The sequence below is a fragment of the Nerophis lumbriciformis genome, linkage group LG01 (assembly GCF_033978685.3).
Source record: "Nerophis lumbriciformis linkage group LG01, RoL_Nlum_v2.1, whole genome shotgun sequence".
NCBI classification, from domain to species: Eukaryota; Metazoa; Chordata; class Actinopteri; order Syngnathiformes; family Syngnathidae; genus Nerophis; species Nerophis lumbriciformis.
In genome coordinates this window covers 44,660,029-44,682,585 of record NC_084548.2, presented here as the reverse complement: position 1 = coordinate 44,682,585, position 22,557 = coordinate 44,660,029, and the positions used below count along the sequence as shown (strand labels likewise).

At 39.1% G+C, this 22,557-nt stretch overlaps 1 protein-coding gene across 1 annotated transcript; it reads right to left on the bottom strand.

The window, feature by feature from the left end:
• Window positions 1–1,306: 1,306 nt before the first annotated feature.
• Window positions 1,307–20,898, bottom strand: LOC133621383 (sodium-dependent lysophosphatidylcholine symporter 1-like). Its single transcript, XM_061983423.2, has 14 exons — window positions 20,663–20,898; window positions 20,462–20,581; window positions 14,683–14,807; window positions 14,483–14,609; window positions 14,245–14,323; window positions 13,990–14,147; window positions 11,595–11,685; window positions 8,956–9,077; window positions 8,740–8,823; window positions 8,042–8,125; window positions 4,360–4,472; window positions 4,038–4,181; window positions 3,776–3,949; window positions 1,307–3,007 (listed from the first exon to the last, which is right to left on the bottom strand). Exons 1-14 carry the CDS (start codon window positions 20,735–20,737, stop codon window positions 2,812–2,814), a joined length of 1,692 nt encoding a protein of 563 aa, XP_061839407.2. The 5' UTR covers window positions 20,738–20,898; the 3' UTR covers window positions 1,307–2,811.
• Between the last annotated feature and the right edge of the window lie 1,659 nt (window positions 20,899–22,557).

The following is a 22,557-nucleotide window of genomic DNA, read 5'->3' as shown; positions in this document are numbered from 1 at the left end:
ACATAACCAATCGGCTTCCTTGTAGCAGAACTGGGCGTGGCTTACATCTTTGAGGGCATTCATTCACTGGAAGACTTTAAACATTTAAAAAGTTCAGTAAAACTATTTTACACATTACACTTTGTTTCCTTTTTTTTACATTTCTAAATAATGACTTAGCATCATGATACTAGTTCACCACGCTTCGACTGCTATGTGATGCAGTGACGTGCGGTGAGGTTCATGGCTGGTGAGGCACTGACTTCATCACAGTCAGATTTACAAACATCCATCCATCCATCCATTTTCTACCGCTTATTCCCTTTGGGGTCGCGGGGGGCGCTGGAGCCTATCTCAGCTACAATCGGGCGGAAGGCGGGGTACACCCTGGACAAGTCGCCACCTCATCGCAGGGCCAACACAGATAGACAGACAACATTCACAAACATATGAACCCTAAAGAGTATCTTATTCACCATTTGATTGGCAGCAGTTAACGGGTTATGTTTAAAAGCTCATACCAGCATTCTTCCCTGCTTGGCACTCAACATCAAGGGTTGGAATTGGGGGTTTAATCACCAAAGATGATTCCCGGGCGTGGCGCCGCTGCTGCCCACTGCTCCCCTCACCTCCCAGGGGGTGATCAAGGGGATGCAGAGGACAAATTTCACCACACATAGTGTGTGTGACAATCATTGGTACTTTAACTTAACTTTAACTTTACACATACAAACTGCAGCACACAAAAAAGCACATTTAATTAAAAAAAACGTTATTATGGTCTTACCTTTACTTATAAATGAAGTCCATGCGCCACTCCTTTTGAACAAAAGCATCTATAACTTGTTTACAGAAGTCGTCCTTATCTTTCTTCAGTTATAAATGTCTCGCTGTCTCGATGGAGATCTTCCTTTAAATATTACCTCCTGCTTCGATTGAAAGTCCAGTTAAGAAAATTGTTTTATTTTACATATGTAATCCTCCATGTTAATAGTCCAGGCGAGAGGAAAAAATAAACGATCGCTGCTAATTGTTGCTGCTTGTTGTCACTTATTCTGCAGCCGAGTAGTCGCAATAACGATCTCTAGAATCACTAGCGCCCTCTACCACCAGGAGGCGGGATTACTGCGAGCCTCACCCAGTGTCTTCGCAGCAGTTTTATGATTGCTCAGCACAAGAAATACGTTACACACATACAGTTGTTGACAGAATACACTGTACATTATATACCTCAGCTAACTAAACTATGGAAATGTATAATATAATTCATATAGCAATACGGTCTCACTGCACAGCAGGCCAGCAGTTAGCCGAGTCATTGCGCAATCCATGGTGAGGCTCAACTGAGTGACGTGCCTCAACTGGCTGCTGATCACCGCACCGTCTCTTTTCAGTATTTGAACGGCAAATGTGAAAATTCAGCGATTTTGAATAAAAATAATCTAAAACTGGTGAAGTTAAATGAAAAATAACTTTATAGTATAATCACTGGATACAGATAACAATTTAATTATTTTTTTTTCTTTTTACATTTTTTTTCTTTCCATGATGGCACCCCTGATTGCACGTCACTGATGTGATGATATGATTGATATTGTTGTATATTATTGTTCCTCAGTGGCCTAGTGCCCTGAGATCGGTAGGTTGTGAGTTCAAACCCCGGCCGAGTCATACCAAAGACTATAAAAATGGGACCCATTACCTCCCCGCTTGGCAGTCAGCATCAAAGGTTGGAATTTGGGGTTAAATCACCAAAATGATTCCCGGGCGCGGCCACCGCTGCTGCTCACTGCTCCCAGGGGGTGGACAAGGGGATGGGTCAAATGCAGAGGTTAATTTCACCACACCTAGTGTGTGTTTGACAATCATAGGTACTTTAACTTTTAACTTTTGCATAATGAAGCGATTATTTCTTTTTTTTTTAAATGGTCAATGGGTTGTAATTGTATAGCGCTTTTTTTACCTTCAAGGTACTCAAAGCGCTTTGACACTATTGCCACATTCACCCATTCACACACTAAAGGCAGGAGCTGCCATGCAAGGCGCTAACCACGACCCATCAGGAGCAAGGGTGAAGTGTCTTGCTCAAGGACACAACGGACGTGACAAGGTTGGTAAATGGTAAATGGGTTATACTTGTATAGTGCTTTTCTACCTTTTTTTTTTTTTTTTTAAAGGAACTCAAAGCGCTTTGACACTATTTTGACATTCACCCATTCACACACACATTTACACACTGATGGCGGGAGCTGCCATGCAAGGCGCTAACCACAACCCATCAGGAGCAAGGGTGAAGTGTATTGCTCAAAGACACAACGGACGTGACAAGGTTGGTAGAAGGTGGGGATTGAACCAGGAACCCTCAGGTTGCTGGCACGGCCACTCTCCCAACCGCGCCACGTCGTCCCCAAAATAGTTTCTGTCTCACATTCCAAGAGGAAATTTGGGGGAAGAAAGCATTCATCAAGTCAGGTCAGTCGTATCAATTTGTGTTATTGGATTTTATCTTTCAGTCCTATGGAGCATACGTTTCTGACATTACATGGCATAATGAAGGCAGCATAAATCCACAGGACATTTCAGACAGCATTGTTACAAAAACAATACCATCAGTGAAGCAGAATAATTGTAAAAAATATGTCAGGTCACATTATGAGATAATAAATGATAAGTTCATGAAAACATTTACCATCAACACAAGAATAATGCCATTTTTAACATTGCCATTAATACATACAACAGGATTTACCCGGTTGAGAGAACTTTCGACTGCCATTTATTTTCTGTTATGTAAGCTTTTAATCAGACTAATTCCAAATAGTGAAACACTTGCTACACCCAAGAGACTTTGGATCTCTTCTTTGAGGATGTACAATTTGAGTCAACGAATATGGCAGATAATCTAACATGAGTGTCTGGACGTGCATGTGATGAATTGGATTTGCGCAAAAGATGTGAAATTGTTGTCACACCAGCACACTGCTCTGCATTTTCCCTTTGCTGGAATGATGAAGATGGAGCCGTTAAACTGTGGGAAGAAACCAATACATAAACATGCCAGAATAATATTATTATGAACTCATTTGGAGAAAGACAACATATACAGGCAACAACACTTTTTATTTTGTTAGATTTGGGTTAGATCTGTCACTTTAAAGCAGGGGTGTCCAAACTTTTTCCATTGAGGGCCCACACTAAAAAAATCTAAGGATGTGGGGGTCCTTGGATATGTTTCAAAGCCAACACAATATATAGATTTTTTTTCAAATAAAAAAAAGAGCCTGCATTTCAGCTTTGAGTTTTAGTAGAAATCGGGCCGATATGAGGAATTATGATGTCATACCAATAAATCCGATTGTGCTCCTTTTCTCCTGGCCGCCTGTCCTAAACTTCCCCTGAGCTCATTGGAAACATAAAGAACTCATTCACTGTTTCAGAGGAAGACATTACGCGTGCTATTTGCACCAAATGTTCTGCAAACATTTCGCAAGGAGGGAAAAAAAGATTGCACCTCAACACATCAAACCTTATCAGCCAACTGGAACGCCAGCATCGCTACCATAGTGTTTTGAAACCAAGATCCCTGCAGCTAAAGAAGCTTCCTCGTATCCAGCCACAAAGAAATATGTGCACAAACTACTGTTAAATCTATATATAAAAAACAATACCAAAGAAGCAGGAGTTATCAGTATCAGCTTGTAAAATAACAACTTTTGCGGGCCATTACAAAAAATTCTGCGAGCCACACTTTGGACACCCCTGCCGTAAGGCATGTCAGTGTTCCCGTCACACTCACTGTGCAGTAGCCGCTTCTTGGTTTGACAGACTTTGCCTCTCATTGATTGGATAGGAGCGAAAGAACATCATCCCTATCAACAGTAGAGCGATGGGAACAGGCGAAAACAGCACAATTAGAGCCGTCACCACTCCGTCGCCATGGTGACACGCGCCAGCCCTGTATCCAACAAATCTGCAGCAGCCAATAAAAGAAAGGGGTGGTCCGGCATTGGTGCCCACAAACATACCAAGTGCATGAAGTGGATGGAGGAGTGACTCACTGCAAAGTCATGGTGGAGAGTCCAATGGCGAGGCCTCCTGCCAGCTTATTGCAGAAGGCGTAGCAGGAGAAAAACAGCGGCTCCAGGTCTTTACAGGAGGGATGCGTTAAGGCAAAGTCCTCAACCACATCAAGGAGCATGGACCTCTCATAGACACACAAAAAGCTGACATTTAACACTTCAAGAGGAGAGTGCAGTTGGATTGATCTTCACTCTCTAGAATCTGTGGATGAGTCATGTTGTCAGCGTGGAGTTCTGACTCAGACAAACTGTGACAGCAGCCTTTCGGGGGAGTTTGTATTCCTGTGGAACGCTGACTCACCATGGTAACAAAAATATCGTCGCCACACTGAATCCCATCAGGACGCACATTATCATGAAAACAGGGAGGTTGCTGGGGACACAGGCGACTATGATTGATGCTGGGATGAATAGCTGAGAGAAAAATAGGACGCACAGTTTAGGAAACTCAGTGTTCTTCGGTCTTTAGATCAGTGGTTCCAAACTGGTTTGTCTGCAGGACCCATTATGAACCCTTAGCGGTAACCCAAATTAGTCATCCCTAACACAGAGTGTTTCAAGTATCAACTTCCAAAGGTCTTAGTAATTTTGAAGATTAAAGTTTACTGCTAATAAAAAACACTAAATTCAGTAATTGTAAAATGTGAAACATTTCTAAAACAAAATAGTATTGAAAACTACAGTGGTAAACCTTAATTTACAGTAAGCGTAACTCAACTTAAGATTGTTTTGAGACAAGAGCAGTCTATTGGCTAGTTGTTATGGTTTAGGTGGCGAGCAAAAATTTGAGTTACAAGAATAGGTGCCGACTTGTCCAGGGTGTACCCCGCCTTCCTCCCAAATGCAGCTGAGATAGGCTCCAGCACCCCCCGCTACCCCATAAGGGACAAGCGGTAGAAAATGGATGGATGGAATCCCCACCATTACTTGACCGTGTGGAGGAGAAGCGGATGATATTCATTTAATTAAAATAGGAAATTATCGGAAACATGACAGAGCGTGCAGCCAACTTGGTGAAGCAGTTTGAGCGGATCATTTCTATTCTGCACCATACCGAAGACAAATTAGTCTAACCTCAGCTCAGAATGTTAAAATAATATCCAAACGGCAGACATTTATCCATGAAAATATGGAGAAGCTGCTGATTTTTTGATGGAGAAGCAGCTCGCAGGAGATACTGAAGAAGTCCACTCTTCAAGGTAAATGTTGTACTTTATTATTACTTCATAAAACTACTGTAGTTGTTTGTAGTACGATTTATTGTATTTTTTTTACAATATTAATTATCTAAAAGTTAATTTTGTCTTTTTAAAAGGCATGTCACATGTTAAAATTCTGCCTTTTGGGGGTGGGGTGGGGGGACAATCACCAATTAAAATGATTTCAATTAATTTTAATAAGAGACAATACAGACCATTACCATTACCATTACAATGGTTAGAGATAAAAAGTGTTTTGAGTTAAGAGCTCCACCACATACCCAATTAAGCTCGTAAGTTGAGGTAGTAATGTACACGGTTCACTATGGAAGTAATATTGTAGCAAATGCATATCTCAATCTCTGTGTGTGTCACCAAATCCGCGTGTCCGTGTTCTAACTTGTGTTTCTGTGTTCACTATTGTGTATGTAAAAAAAATAAAAAATTTGTGTCCGTGTTAAACTTTGTGAGAAGCAGGAACTCTTCAGCAGTGCAATGTGTGATTTTAAACTAATAGCAACAGTCGCTGTATGAAAAAAGACATGTGTTGATCAGGTTATTATGGATGTATATATAATATATAGAATAGAAGTACGGTATTGCCTTGTCAACAGTTTCAAACAATGTTGTGGTTTTTGTCGTTATTTTGCAGTACAGTAGTGACCAAATTATTTAATGATGTGAGTATTTCAAGTAAAAAGTATCAGTCTGGTGTCGACTACCAGTATCACCCACTATTCAATGGGAAGCTAACTTCCGAAAGCAAAGGTGAAGTTAGAGACAAATCTTTTCTACACGTACAGATTGCTGCATGTGCAGATCTGCCACGGTACAAGTGCAGCAAAAGTCAGGACAAAACGAAGGTTCCTGCTTTACACAGTTAAACACGGGCATAGAGACTTCTTTTTACACACACAAATCCAAACAGACACACAAATTACAATGCGGACACATGAATCTGATTACACACACTCAGATTGAGATACACATTTGCAAATTGTTTTGCTACAATAATACTTCCATAGTTAACACTAAAATACTTTCTGACCCTTTAATCAGTCTCTTTGTCTTAAGTGAACTCCTGAAATCAAATAACTTTTTGATCAAATTTGAATTTATCACGATGCCCCAGCAGGAACAGCTCCCAAACGAACGACTCTGCGAACTGTTTTTCATTGTTCACTTAAAGGAGCCATATGTAATAATTTCATGTCCGGTCATCATTAAATGGCCCGTATATGTCAAAAGGCATTAATAAATCATGTTCTTTTCGAATACTTCTATAACTGATAACGGTAGTTCAGCCAGGATATGCTCATTTCAAAATTAGAATTACAGCCCCTGTTTTCATTTGGATGCCCCGCCCTCCACTGTTTAACCAATTAGAAAGTACGTGAGTGTATCACATCCAGGTTACCAGTTACGCACCGCCCTCTTTGTCAACCTACTGCCACTGGTAAAGTTACTAAACATGTCAGACCTTAGTAAATCTAAAAGGCGTCGTTACGATTCTCAACTTATTCATGACAAAGCCAGGAACAAAATGAGGAATTGTATCGGGGATGCCTTTGAAAGATGGAGACGATTGAAGGCGGAAAATATGTTTTCATCTGACGTCAAACTTGCTCATTTCCTCTTTGATAGGTAAGTAAGGCTTTTACATTTTCTTATTACTTGTAATAAATGGAAACGGACATTTTGTATGTAAACTATATTGTCCAATACCATATATGACATTGTCTAACAAAGCTAGTATGTTGCTAGCATGCTTAGGAGTGAAGCACCATCACACTAGTGTAGCTTAGCATGCTAGCCCGGTCAATGACACTTCGACATACAAGCTCACGGGGGAAATAAATGTCCGTTAGCCTATATGTCCATGTGTCATCCAACTGACAGGGTAAAATATATTTTCGACAAATAAAACCTATGTGGATATTGGTAGTGTCAGTGCCTATTTCGTTCTCAATATGCTGAGGAAATGCGTTCCAACATTAGCACGGTTAAATGCGGTTTCTGGTAGTGTATGTGCATCAAACACATTTGAGGTGGTATTTGCTTGACACAATATAATGCATTACATGTAAGGATTTTCTACTTTGTGTATTGACATGGTAGTAGGATATATGATTTATGCGTAACGTGTATTGGCTCATAGAATTGCACTCTGCACTGAAAGATGGTGATGTGCGTACATGGAAGAGAATGCAGTGTGTCAGGTTGGATGCAACATGGAGTCATGCTGAACAAAATGTGGCGGTAATTTTACTGTTGGCCTTGGCTTGCCATCAAAGTAGGACTATGCGATGTATAATCTATAATTATATATTATTATATATCATTATTTCGATGGTGGTCCGTGCGGTCAAACTAGACATTTTAGCAGGGTAAAGACAAAAATCTGTCCCGCCTCCCGACGAAAATATTGCTGCGTAACTTTACAAATACATTTGGCTAATCGACATCAGTAAAATGTGTCATAATTACTTAGTAAACCATCTTGCAAGAAGCATAAACAAGAGAAACCTACAGTGTAGGACTCGTCGATTGCCATTTGAAGTTCTTTGGAGTAGGATTCGGATTCAGCTGCATATCTGGCAACCTCAGTCATGGAGATTGGGAGGGGACTACAGAAGTTTGACCGTGATTGCAGTACCATGTCTGGCCACATTACTAAATATGGCACCTTTAAAAGAGCCGTACAAGCCGACTCGTCACATCTCTACCAGGCAGTGGGTTGCGACAAACTAGTCAAGAAGCACTGCTTTAGATGGCATTCCTTACTGAGAACCCGATGAAGACCGTGGCCTTTTTTCCAATTCTCAGGAGAACCACTTGCCATAGAGGAACTGCTACTGATGCAGAAACCTGCAAAATGTGTGTTTTAGACGATATCTTTGGAATTTTGCCCATCATTTACAATTCTTGTGAGACAAGAACACATATATCTTTCCCTTTTCTTTGCGTTCTAAATCTAAAGAAAAACAACTAATCTGAGTAGTGAGGGTTGTTCTGAATTTAGCATCTCTCAAGAAAGATACGACCATCCCATCAGTCGGCATCCCAGTGAGAGGACATTGTAAGTCACAATTTTATGTTCTAAAGTACTACATGACAAGGCTCCAAGGCTCTCATGTAGTCTGCCAGTAGAGGTAGCTTAAAATGAGCAAAATACTGTAAATATTACATGTTATCACATGTATCTGTATATATGTTACTACATAATATAAATACTTCCAGCATGTATATGAAACAGTGTTGGATGGTTTTTAAGAAGTCTTTATGGGTAAAATAGATTGTATCCCCATTACCTGCATTGTTAGCAGTTTTTTTTTTTCCGAATCAAAATGCACAGAAAAGAGAAAGAAGTGTTTTCTGTTCTCACATAAGGATTGTGAATGCTGGGCAAAATTCCACAAAAAAGTAAAGTTCTCCTGTGCAGTCAAATTAAATAAGAATTATTTCAAACTAGAAATACTCACCAGTAAAACCAGTAGGAGGTGTTGGAATTGATCTCCGAGATTCGCCGCATGACTGCAAAACAGGGCAAAATTTCCCAAGGATGTCTAAGAAAACAAACATGCAGAAGTCTGATACTTGAATGAACAAAAACATTTAGAAAAATGCAACAGAAATGCACAGCAAAACCAGAGAATTATGCCAAATATTTGCATGTTTCTTCAGAAAATAAGGTGCACCTGAAATGCAAAAGCGCTGAACACAAATCCGAGCACCAGACGTCGGTAAGCAATGTGACAGATCAGCATCTTCAGTGAGTTTGTAAAAGATGGCCGTATTTTGTCACTGGAGCTCACGGGGCCTGCAATGAAATATGACAAAAAAACGCCATAAACCAGGGGCCCGCCACCCTTTTTTGTTTGGCCTGCGACATATTAAAAAAGACAAGATTGGATCAGAACATTACATCAAAATGTAACATGTGTATACATTTCTTGCAAGAAATGGCTAAAGTCCTCAAAAAGGTTTTAGTAGAAGTTATTTAGTTAGAAGAATAATATTAATCAATAATAATAATTATAAATTAAATATATTTAATACTACTACTACTACTACTAATAAATATAGATTATATGTTACACTAATTTGCTTTGTTACACTGTAAGACAAAGTCAGTCGATTTTAGGCTAAAATATGGCAGCTCAGTCGCTAGAATTTTACTCTAAAAATAAAAGTGGTACTCTTTTTCCATTTACAGTAATGCAGTGTAAAAACAATGACCATATATTTTATGGGGGGAAATGGCAGCTCAGAAGGCAGAATTTTAACAGTGCTACTGTTTTTTAATTTACAGAAATTCGGTGTAAAAGCTACTATAAATCTTACGATAAAATTCCGTCAGCTGAGCTGCCAGTTTTTTTTACTGTAAAATTGACCTTTTTTTGTACCTGTAACACCACTCAGATGTGGATGGTTTGTTCAGATAGTTTAGCATATATTCAAAGATCTACAATATCAGGGCCACATCACAATTTTGAAGGCCGCTTGTAACAGTGCATTAATGATAGTCTTGTTACACAAGTTGCACAGGCAACTGTTTTTGATGATTATATTTTTTACTAAGCCATTGATGGATATCTTGCTTTTAAATGGTAAGTCAATGTGACAAGCAGATATTCAAGTATTTATTTGTGCTAACCAAAAATAAAATGCTTGTAACATCTTGTTGCATGATCAGGTAATATTAAAGTGTAGAACATGTGCAATCTTGTCGCATGATCAGGTAATATTAAAGTGTAGAACATGTGCAATTGCATGCAGTACGACTTTCAAATACATTTAGTCAGAAAATGCTTTATTATTTCCAGCCTTTCGCAGACCACATAAAATGACATAGGACAGTGGTTCTCAAATGGGGGTACGCGTACCCTTGAGGGTACTTAAAGGTATGCCAAGGGGTACGTGAGATTTTTTTTTAAATATTCTAAAAATAGCAACAATTCAAAAATCATTTATAAATATATTTATTGAAGAATACTTCAACAAAATATTAATGTAAGTTCATAAACTGTACATCAAATCAAGTAGGCTATTCCATTCATTACCATAAACCCAGAGTTCCCCCTCATGCCATGATGGTTTGACCCTCACTAAAATGTCTGTCAAAAAGAACTGTGAAAAGAAATGCAACAATGCAATATTTAGTGTTGACAGCTGGATTTTTTGTGGACATGTTCCATAAATATTGATGTTTAAGATTTATTTTTTTGTGAAGAAATGTTTAGAATTAAGTTCATGAATCCAGATGGATCTCTATTACAATCCCCAAAGAGGGCACTTTAAGTTGATGTGTAGAAATATTTATTTATAATTGAATCACTTGTTTATTTTTCAACAAGTTTTTAGTTATTTTTATATCTTTTTTTCCAAATAGTTCAAGAAAGACCACTACAAATGAGCAATATTTTGAACTGTTATACAATTTAATAAAACAGCAACTGATGACAAAGTGCTGTATTTTACTCCTTTATCTCTTTTTTTCAACCAAAAATGTTTTGCTCTCTTATTAGGGGGTACTTTGAATAAAAAAAATGTTCACAGGGGGTACATCACTGGAAAAAGATTGAGAACCACTGACATAGGAGACCAGATCTGGCCCCCGGGCCTTGAGTTTGACACCGGTTACCTACATTGTATAGGTTTTAGTATCTTTAATGTACAACATGTATCAAAGTGTCCCTAGCATCCTTCAATTTATATACACGGTCCTTGCTATAAAAAACCCTGCCAAGAATGCAGTAATTATAGCAGGGGGATGTATTTACCTAAACCCAATTGGGGACAGGGTGGTACTGCAAGCATGTGATAATTAGAGAGAAACTGTTATTTTGGAAATTTTAAACTATTTATATTATGTGCTATTTTTTCTTTGACCACATGACCATTTATCAGCAAGAATATTGCACAACACAGCAACAGAACCAATGTTGCAATATTGTGAAGAAGCAAGCAAGAATACGAGTGATGAGTTATTTGTCAATAACAGTATAGCAAGTGTAACAAGCATGTGTTTCACATCAACAGCTACTCACACTATTGCCATTTTGTTGAGTTAGTAAAGAACTACATCACTAGGTTGCCTACAGCCACACCTGTAAGCCCTATGTTTAGTGACCCGTTGCTAATTACTGGTTACTATAGCCCACGGAACTGGAGAACTTGAAGAAGACTTAACAGTTACCGGTAACCAAATAAATGTGTTCATTTGGAGTATTTACGAAAGAAGCTCCTCTCGACATCACTTTCTCTTCATAATGTGACATGATCCATATCCTTTGTGTTGTAATTATAATAATAGGTTGATAAAGGAACACCTCACCCTGCTGCTCTTTCACTCCCAAAAAGAGAACAAGGCTACAGATGAAAAACAGCCCTCCAATAACCATAGCGGAGGTCAGGAAAGCCTTTTGCTGTGGGGGATATAATACAAAGTGTAACTTTAACATGGGTACACTACAGTATCAGTCAAAGTATATCATGCACTGTAAATACAAGTAGATATAGCTGATTACAGTGTGCACACAGGAGGTCCGTGCTCCATATAAAAGGCACAACTGTGTCCAAAAGGGTGAACATTTGTCAAAACATGCACTTCTACTGTGTTGCTATTTTTGTCACAAATACACCACTGATATTACACCACAAAGTTGGACACCGTAAATCGGATTGACTTGAAATTTCTCACTCAACACATTAGTGCACGCAGGGCCAAGAGCAGAACTTAACATTGGGGCATTTGTTAACTTTGTTCTAATTCATCCTAAAGTTGTTTCCAAGACCACGGTTTGCGCACTGGGGCACAGTAATGCTGGGGGAAAAAAAGAGCCTTCCCCAAACTGTTGCCACAAAGTCACATTCATAATGAATGTCTTGATATGCTGAATCATGCTCTGCATTTATATTGTTTAGCTGTTGTGGGTTTATTTTTCACAGTTATTTGATTCCATCAACTTCAGTTTGTGACTACTAGAGATGGATTTTGACCGTGAGTTTTTATTTTATTTGTTTATTTCTTCTTATCAATGAAATAATCATTGCTAACAGATATAAGATACGATTTGAACGTGATTAATTCACATTTCCACCAATGTATAATCTATCTGTGGGAAATATTCTCTTGAATTATAATTTCATCTGGGTAATTTTCATTGTGAACATTCCTTATCGCCATGCTTTGACATCATTATTTGGAATTTTTTCTCACCTAAGAAACTTGGTGACTCAATAAAAACTATACAGAAATAACCTCCATGCAATCAACTCTAGTGGAAAATGTTCCACGCAAGCATATTTAAAAAATATAGGGGAAAAAAATACCCTACAAATATATCAATGCATCACAACATAAATAAAACAAAAATAAAAATGAGCACAGCAAATTAATATGAATTCATAATTGTGGTATGTGTACACCTAAACTAGGCTACTAAACAAATGCATACCAAAAACAATGAACCAGAAAAGTGCATCCAAATGTTGCTATGTTTCTTTTGGCTTTGGCTCATTTTGTAGAGTTTTTTTTCAGTTACTCCAGTCCAATCAGATGGCTTAAAAATGGCTCCAAAACAAACAACTGCGAATCGGTTCCCGTCGCTCACTTGAAAGAGCCGTTTAAAAGACTCGACTCGTTGGGCGAACGTCACATTTCTAGTGAGTACACTACACGCACTAACCACAATAAGCTTAGGACCCTAAACTACAGTGTAACAATATACCCCTGTGACTATCCCAACACAATGGCCACTGCTCAGATGGGAGTGTCCTTTAGTCCAGTGTTTTTCAACCTTTTCTGAGCAAAGGCACATTTTTTTTATTGAAAGAATTCTGAGGCACACAACCAGCAGAAATCTTAGAAAAATGAAACTCAGCAGCCGATATTGACAATTAAAAAGTCGTTCTCGCAATTGTTGGGTATGAATTTAAACCATAACCAACCATGCATCACTGTAGCTCTTGTCTCAAAGTAGGTGTACCGTCACCACCTGTCACATCACGCTGTGACATATTTTGACTTTTTTGCTGTTGTCCTGTGTGTGGTGTTTTAGTTCTTGTCTTGCGCTCCTACTTTGGTGGCTTTTCCTCTTTTGTTGGTATTTTCCTGTAGCAGTTTCATGTTTTCCTTGAACTCTTATTCCCCGCACCTGCTTTGTTTTCGCAATCAAGACTATTTAAGTTGTGCGGACGCTATCCCTCTTTGTGGGGACATTGTTGATTGTCATGCCATGTACGGATGTACTTTGTGGACGCCGTCTGCTCCACACGCTGTAAGTCTTTGCTGTCGTCCAGCATTCTGTTTTTGTTTACTTTGCAGCCAGTTCAGTTTTAGTTTCATTTTGCATAGCCATCCCTAAGCTTCAATGCCTTTTCTTAGCGGCACTCGCCTTTTGTTTATTTTTGGTTTAAGTGTTAGATACCTTTTTACCTACATGCTGCCTCCCGCATATTGTGATCACGACAAACCATGTTCCCGACATCTACAAAGCAATTAGCTACCGGCTGCCACCTACTGATATGGAAGAGTATTACACGGTTACTCTGCCGAGTTCTAGACAGTACAGACACTCAACTAGAGCACATTATTTGAAAATTATAATTACTGGTTTGTAAAAAATATTTTTAACCCAATTAGGTGAAAGTACATAATTTCCCACGGCACACCAGACTGTATTTCACGGCACACTAGCGTGTGGTTGAAAAACACTGCTCTAGTCTACCGTCGCTTGAGGTGATGCAACATGCGGTGGAGACAAACTTGGGGGTCCATCTTGTTCTAGCTGCTCACAGGCCTCCTGCTTTTCTGCATGGTACACCGCCACGACTTGACCCTGGATGACGGATGCTAACAGCATCGCTGTCATCTCCACGCTCATCCCTGCAAGTAGGAGAAGACAGAACATGCATTGAAGCATGCTTTGGATTTGGCTCCATATGTATGTGTATGTGTTTGCAAGTTCTAAGTGGGTCTTTACTGTAGGCGGTGGCAGAGTCTCTGTCTCTCTGGTCTCCTCCCAGGAACATACTCAAAGAGAGATAGGGGACATTGTAGCCCTGGAAAAAAACGATAATGGGAAAGAAAACATGACACACAAATGGTAGAGATGGTGTGAAATGGTAGCCATGGTGACACAGCTAAGTGTGGTGAGGAGGTGATGGAGGGTGGGCGGAGTAAGTGGGCAGAGATAGATGACAAGGAGATGGCTGTCTCACACTCATGAGGGTCTCAAACAGGCAGGCAGCTGCAACAAACCACGTCGTCTTGAGAGACGTCTTAACTTGGGGAACAAACCACAGCAGCACGTAAGACAGAACACCAAATGGCGTGGAAAGAACCAGCCTGTGTAGGACAAACATGCATCTATCACTTCAACGCTCTGGTCATGCAAAGATGCCGCTTGATCTGTGCCCACCATGGAGTGAGTTTACCGATCGGCGTACGCTTGCTGCGGCTCACCAGGTATCCGACCAGAGGGTCAGTCACTGCATCCCAGACCCGACTCACCAACAGAACCATGGAGGTGGAGAAGGCCTCCAGCTAGGAGAAGGCCACCACAAGAAGAACTGTGGGCTATTTCACGTAGTCAGTTGTCGGTCCAGATATGTTTGGTTCAATGAGCACTATATATCTGCAAATGTTATTGTTTGATGCTCATGTGACCAGTCAATGATGTAGAAGTCAAATATACTGCAAAAGAAGGAACTCATAAAAACTGCTGAGAAATTAATTGACATACAATTACACAGGGCTAAAATAAATAATAATAGTAATATAAATACATTCTGACTAAAATAATGGTAATTAATAGTTATAGTATATGTTTCTCAAATAAACTGTCAATAACATCTAAGTGTATATGAAAATACAGCTTCAATACTTTATTCATAATTCTTTCGATTATGAAGCTTCTCTATGACTTTAGCTCCAAATGTATTCTTGGTTGAGTTTGTCATTACTGCCACAAGTGGTGAAAAGGTGTATTACAACTTAGTACCGTTGCAACCCATACAGACTGCAGCTGAGAAACAGATATTTTTGGGTGAACCTGTAGGGGGCGCTCGGGCCCCTATGGTTAAGAAACACTGCATTACAGTACACCAGGGGTGCTCATTACGTCGATCGCGAGCTACCAGTCGATCTCGGAGGGTGTGTCAGTCGATCACCAGCGAGGCATTAAAAAAATAGTCCTAAAAATGAGCGATCATAAATCTTCAGTATGACGTCACTTTCGTCACTTGATTGACATTCACGGCACCCGAGGGTCTTCTGAGATGACGCTGGCTGCTGCCAGCTCATTAAAATTACCGACTGGAAGGCGAGAAACACTTTATTTCAACAGACTCTGGCGCCGTACCTGTCGTCAAAACTCCAAAGACCGACTGCACAGTTGCACAGTTGCGCTAACAAAACAAGAGTCTCAGAAAGCTGGCAATCTACGGAGTTTGCCGACAATGTATTTCTTGTAAAGTGTATACAAAGGAGTACGGAAGCTGGACAAATAAGATGCCAAAAACCAACACTTTCATGTGGTATTGGACAGAAAGGAGGACTTTTTTCTCCTCCATTCGAAAATGCGGACGTTTTTAGCACGACTGTCTGATTCCAATCAATGCAAGTCATCAGAATCAGGTAATACACCAACTTATATTCTTGTCTTCATGAAAGAAAGGAATCTATATGTGTTAAACATGCCTGTATTATCTTTAAACACCTTAATGTGTTAACAATATTAACTATATGTGTTTAACATGCTTGCATTATCTTTAAACACCTTTAACTTATTAACAATATTAACTATATGTGTTAAACATGCTTGTATTATCATTAAACACCTTTAACTTGTTAACAATATTAACTATGTGTTAAACATGCTTGTATTATCTTTAAACACCTTTAACTTATTAATAATATTAACTATATTATTACTATAATATTAACTATAATATTAACTATATCCGTCAGTCTACCCCAGGGCAGCTGTGGCTATGAAAGTAGCTTACCACCACCAGGTGTGAATGATTGATGGGTTCTACATGTAAAGCGACTTTGGGTACTTAGAAAAGCGCTATATAAATCCCAGTTATTATTATTATTATTATTATTATTATTATATGTATTAAACATACTTGTATTATCATTAAACACCTTTAACTTGTTAACAATATTAACTATATGTATTAAACATGCTTGCATTATCTTTAAACACCTTTAACTTGTTAACAATATTAACTATATGTATTAAACATACTTGTATTATCATTAAACACCTTTAATTTATTAACAATATTAACTATGTGTTAAACATGATTGCATTATCATTAAACACCTTTAATTTATTAACAATATTAACTATATGTGTTAAACATGCTTGCATTATCATTAAACACCTTTAACGTATTAACAAAAACTTATATTTCATAAATAAGTAAATATAAATTATATATATGAATGAGGTAGATCCCCACGACTTGATCAATTGAAAAGTAGCTCGCCTGCAGAAAAAGTGTGAGCACCCCTGCAGTACACAATACAATACAATAACTGTATCAAAGCAGCAATGACTATCAAATAATATCGGCTTGCATCTAAATTCTCAGATGAACTTTGATAAAAGCAGTTCTGCAGTGTGTTTGCTTGTGCAAAGTTGGACAGCCAGTTAACATCTAAATGTCCAATAAGCACACAAAGTTGCTTTTTTCTTGTCATCCATCTTCTTCCGCTTATCCGAGGTTGGGTCGTGGGGGCAGCAGCCTAAGCAGGGAAGCCCAGACTTCCCTCTGCCCAGCCACTTCGTCCAGCTCTTCCCGGGGGATCCCGAGGCGTTCCCAGACCAGCCGGGAGACATAGTCTTCCCAACGTGTCCTGGGTCTTCCCCGTGGCCTCCTACCGGTTGAACGTGCCCTAAACACCTCCCTAGGGAGGCGTTCAGGTGGCATCCTGACCAGATGCCCGAACCACCTCATCTTTGTTCTTGTATTTTAGTAAAGTCATTTACAAAAACATGGTGGGCTATAGGCCTCTAGGAGCTTGCATCTACACAACAACTAAGCACACAATAGTACACAAGCTAGACATACGTAATAAGCAACGTTCCCTCTAAGGTGCGCGCCTGTGCAATTGCGCACTGCTCAAGCGTCCTCTGCGCACGGCAAATCTATGCCACGCACAAAATCAAATAAAAAAATAAGCGCATAACAATTTGACACATAGACACGACAGACAAAACAGTTTTCGTCATCATTGTTCAAATATTGTAACGTCTGTCGAGACGCTTTGAGGACATGAATTCCATCCATCACTTTACTGAGCAAAACTCTTTATTGCCGGCCATAAACACATCACCAAAACATTAGTAAAAAAAATTATATCTAGCAAAACTAGCCATTTTCTGCAGTACAAACCAGACCAAAAGCTACTTTGTTATATCAACAGCAGCCGCTCGCTCTTTCTCACTTGCGCCAACACATGCACATATGGCACTTAGCCAGTGATGCGTTTACAGCCACACAAAAAGTTGGACAACTCCAACACCACACATAAAGTGTAATTCCAGGTCGTTACACTATGATTTACCAATCAAATGTGTGCTTATTCTAGTGTCATTTATGAGGAATCTTAATTGATAAATATTAATCATGCAATGCTGTTAGTATATTAAATAAATACTAATAAAAATATATTTTTTACAAACAGGAAGTTGCAGGAATGTACAGATGATCCCCTGCTTACATCTCATTGTGCAACATGTGAATGTTTTAATGGGAACTAAATGCAATGTCTGAAAGGGGTACAAATTATTTCCAAAGCAGGATCTCCACCCAGACAAACAATACAAGTACACAGTTCATGAAAAACAATATTTTTTGTTATTGTCATTGTAAGTGGGCCTAAACACTTATAATAGAAAATAACCTCATGGAAATGACTGCTGTCATTTGATTATAATAATAAGAGAATGTTGTCTGTCTATCTGTGTTGGCCCTGCGATGAGGTGGGGACTTGTCCAGGGTGTACCCCGCCTTCCGCCCCAATGCAGCTGAGATAGGCTCCAGCACCCCCTGCCACACCGAAAGGGACAAGCGGTAGAAAATGGATGGATGGATGGAGATTTAACTTGTTATTTAGTCAGGTTTGGGACAGGTGTGCTGCTGGTGTAGCCACAGTGTGCACGTCTGATGTTGCTCACATGGGCTCCACTGAATGCTCAGGGAGTTTTTGCGTTTGCTCACACACATGAAAAATTAGAGGGAACATTGGTAATAAGTAGAGATGTCGGCAGGCCGATATTATCGGCCGATAAATGCTTTAAAATGTAATATCGGAAATTATCGGTATCAATTTTTTATTATCGGGATCGTTTTTTTTTTGTTTTTTTTTATTAAATCAACATAAAAAACACAAGATACACTTACAATTAGTGCACCAACCCAAAAAACCTCCCTCCCCCATTTACACTCATTCACACAAAAGGGTTGTTTCTTTCTGTTATTAATATTCTGGTTTCTACATTATATATCAATATATATCAATACAGTCTGCAAGGGATACAGTCCGTAAGCACACATGATTGTGCGTGCTGCTGGTCCACTAATAGTACTAACCTTTAACAGTTAATTTGACTCATTTTCATTAATTACTAGTTTCTAGGTAACTGTTTTTATATTGTTTTACTTTCTTTTTTATTCAAGAAAATGTTTTTAATTTATTTATCTTATTTTATAATTTTTTTTAAAAAGGACCTTATCTTCACCATATCTGGTTGTCCAAATTAGGCATAATAATGTGTTAATTCCACGGCTGTATATATCAGTATCGGTTGATATCGGCATCGGTAATTAAAGACTTGGACAATATCGGAATATCGGATATCGGCAAAAAGCCATTATCGGACATCCCTAGTTATAAGTGCTATAAATTAAACAATACTGCAGTGTGAAACATCACATATGTCAATACGAACATCCATCCATTTTCTACCGCTTGTCCCTTTTGGGGTCGCTGGAGCCTTTTTCAGCTACAATCGGGCGGAAGGCAGTGTACACTGGACAAGTCGCCACCTCATCGCAGGGCCAACACAGATAGACAGACAACATTCACACTCACATTCACACACTAGGGCCAATTTAGTGTTGCCAATCAACCTATCCCCAGGTGCGTGTCTTTGGAGGTGGGAGGAAGCCGGAGTACCCGGTGAGAACCCACGCAGTCACGGGGAGAACATGTAAACTCCACACAGAAAGATCCCGAGCCCGGGATTGAACTCAGGACTACTCAGGACCTTCGTAATGTGAGGCAGATGCACTAACCCCTCTTCTACCGTGCTGACAAGTATCAAATAATTCCATCCATCCATCCATTTTCTACCGCTTATTCCCTTTGGGGTCGCGGGGGGCGCTGGAGCCTATCTCAGCTACAATCGGGCGGAAGGCGGGGTACAACCTGGACAAGTCGCCACCTCATCGCAGGGCCAACACAGATAGACAGACAACATTCACACTCACATTCACACACTAGGGCCAATTTAGTGTTGCCAATCAACTTATCCCCAGGTGCATGTCTTTGGAGGTGGGAGGAAGCCGGAGTACCCGGAGGGAACCCACGCAGTCACGGGGAGAACATGCAAACTCCACACAGAAAGATCCCGAGCCCGGGATTGAACCCAAGACTACTCAGGACCTTCGTATTGTGAGGCAGATGCACTAACCCCTCCTCCACCGTGCTGACAAGTATCAAATAATTGTACTTACTTGCATATTACTTACATGTACACTGTTTCCAAGTATTAGAAAGTATCCATTAACAAATGTGTCTGCATCATTCAACTTACTGCAAAATAGCTTAACTTAATCACTGTGGCCACTGACTGTTGCCAAAAAACAAATTACCACTCCTCTTCAACTTAAAGACAGCATAAGTCCATTCCAGCTGATTAATAATAAATAGGTTAATGTTTTTCGTTGATCTCTGATGAAGTAATTTCACTTGATCAAACCTTTTTTACTATTGCACAATACAAAATAAAAGTATGTATGATTTGTACTGATAACGTAGCTGATTGATATCCGCCAATACTCAGGGCTCCGATATCGGTATGGCATTGAAAGTGAAAGTTATATCGGGACACCACTATGATTTATATACCAGTATGTTAACTTTTGTGGTTGTAATTTTAATGTTGTTGTTTTTTTTACCTGTGCAACGTCCAGTAGAAAGATCTGTAGTGAGACACTAATGGCCACAGAGGTGAGCTGATATGGGACACCTCCAGCAGCAAAACACAACTTCCTGGTCAGAGAAATCCCACCTGAAGACTTTCCAAAACAGAGAGGAGGTCAATGAAAATTGTTTGGTTAGACTTTCTGTAAAAATCATCCCCATATTAGGAAACATACTTGCTGACGCATGCCGGATGAGGTCTTGTCTGGAAGTTCTAAAAACGGATTCTTCAATTTTTGGATACGTTTCATCCTGGCTTCTCACACGTCAACCCAAACAGATGCACTCTCTTTTTCTCTCTGAGCTTTACAATGGATGTTGTTTCACACCTGTGCTTGTTCTTAAGTCTTCAAATTGACACTGGAATCTGGTTGAACAACTCTTTTGAAGAAACTCGGCCCACCTCCTCACTTGGTGAAACGATTAGATCAGTGGTGTCCTAGGTGAAGTGCGGGGGCTATTTGCTGCCCGCAGCTCGAGTTTTGTTGGCCCGCAACATGTTGTCGTAAAAAAAAAACAAGAGTAAAAATGTAAGCAAGAAGATGTGATATAATGAGAAAAAAATGTACACTAATAACTCAGGGGTGTCCAAACTTTGAGAAGTCACCATTTTGGTATTTTATTTTGTAGGAATAAAATGCTAAAAATTAACATATATCATTATAAGTGACACACTATATTATTATTAGTGTTTTAACAATTTAAACTTTTTGTGATTACATCTTTTTTTGTTTTTTTTCCGAGAATATGTTGCGGGCCAACAAAACTCGAGCTGCAGATCACAAATGGGCCTCATAATAAAAGTACCCTGTGTGACTTACAACACAACGCTGACACTAAGTTTTGTCTTTAACTATATGCAATGTAGCATTTTTTTCCTTCTTCTACAAAATAAAATAAAATATCAAAATAGCCTCAGCATAGTTTGACTTTTGGTTATGCGGCCCATGGTGGAAAGTATGTAATCCCCAAATAAACATACATACATATGTACACTCATGCATACAGATACACATCACACCACTAGGCTTGATTTATAACGTAATACTGTAGTCTGCGGCTTTTTTTAATAATCCAATTATTTATCTAATTTATATATTGTTACATTTGAAATGACAGTAATGTTGAAACTTATTACTATTACTATTATTCAAATTATAGTGTAACAATGTTCATTGTCTATACCAGGGGTCGGCAACCCAAAATGTTGAAAGAGCCATATTGGACCAAAAATACAAAAACAAATCTGTCTGGAGCCGCAAAAAAAATTAAAAGCCATATTACATACAGATAGTGTGTCATGAGATATATATTGAATTAAGAGGACTTAAAGGAAACTAAATGAGCTCACATATACCTACAAATGAGGCATAATGATGCAATATGTACATATAGCTAGCCTAAATAGCATGTTAGCATCGATTAGCTTGCAGTCATGCAGTGACCAAATATGTCTGATTAGCACTCCACACAAGTCAATAACATCAACAAAACTCACCTTTGTGCATTCATGCACAACGTTAAAAGTTTGGTGGACAAAATGAGGCAGAAAAAGAAGTGGCATAAAACACGTCCTAGAAAGTCGGAGAAATGTTCCATGTAAACAAACTACGGTGAGTTCAGGGACCGCCAAAATTAGTAGGACAAAACGGTGCTCGCCAAATACTCGAATCAGTGAAGCATGTTTAATATAAACAGTGTGCTTTATAACAATTAGGGAGGTTTGTGTCATGTTTGTCCTCCTACAGAAACCATATTAAAACAAAAAATATATTTTTTTCCCCTCATCTTTTTCCATTTTTCATACATTTTAGAAAAAGCTGCATGCGGCTCTAGAGCCGCGGGTTGCCGACCCCTGGTCTATACAGTGTTATCGTACTTCACTAAACATTTTTTTTAAGAATACTGGTATCATATTTGCATATATTGTATCTAGTTCTGTCGTTTTGGTTGTCGCTCTGTTTCTTGTCCCCATGATGCCCCCTTTTTTCTTCTTCTTTCCTTTCCCCCCAGCTCCAGTCTGTTTGCGCCAAACATTAAATAAAGTCAAAAACAAATAATGCAACAAGAA

Bases quoted from the DNA above. Each gene is read 5' to 3' on its own strand.
- LOC133621383 (XM_061983423.2), bottom strand. From the start codon at position 20,737: ATGAAACGTATCCAAAAATTGAAGAATCCGTTTTTAGAACTTCCAGAC. The intron at 14,324-14,482 runs GTGAGACAGCCA...GTTTTTTTCCAG, and splicing joins TGTTTGAGACCCTCATGAGT to GGCTACAATGTCCCCTATCT. The intron at 14,148-14,244 runs GTAAAGACCCAC...TCCTACTTGCAG, and splicing joins AGACTCTGCCACCGCCTACA to GGATGAGCGTGGAGATGACA.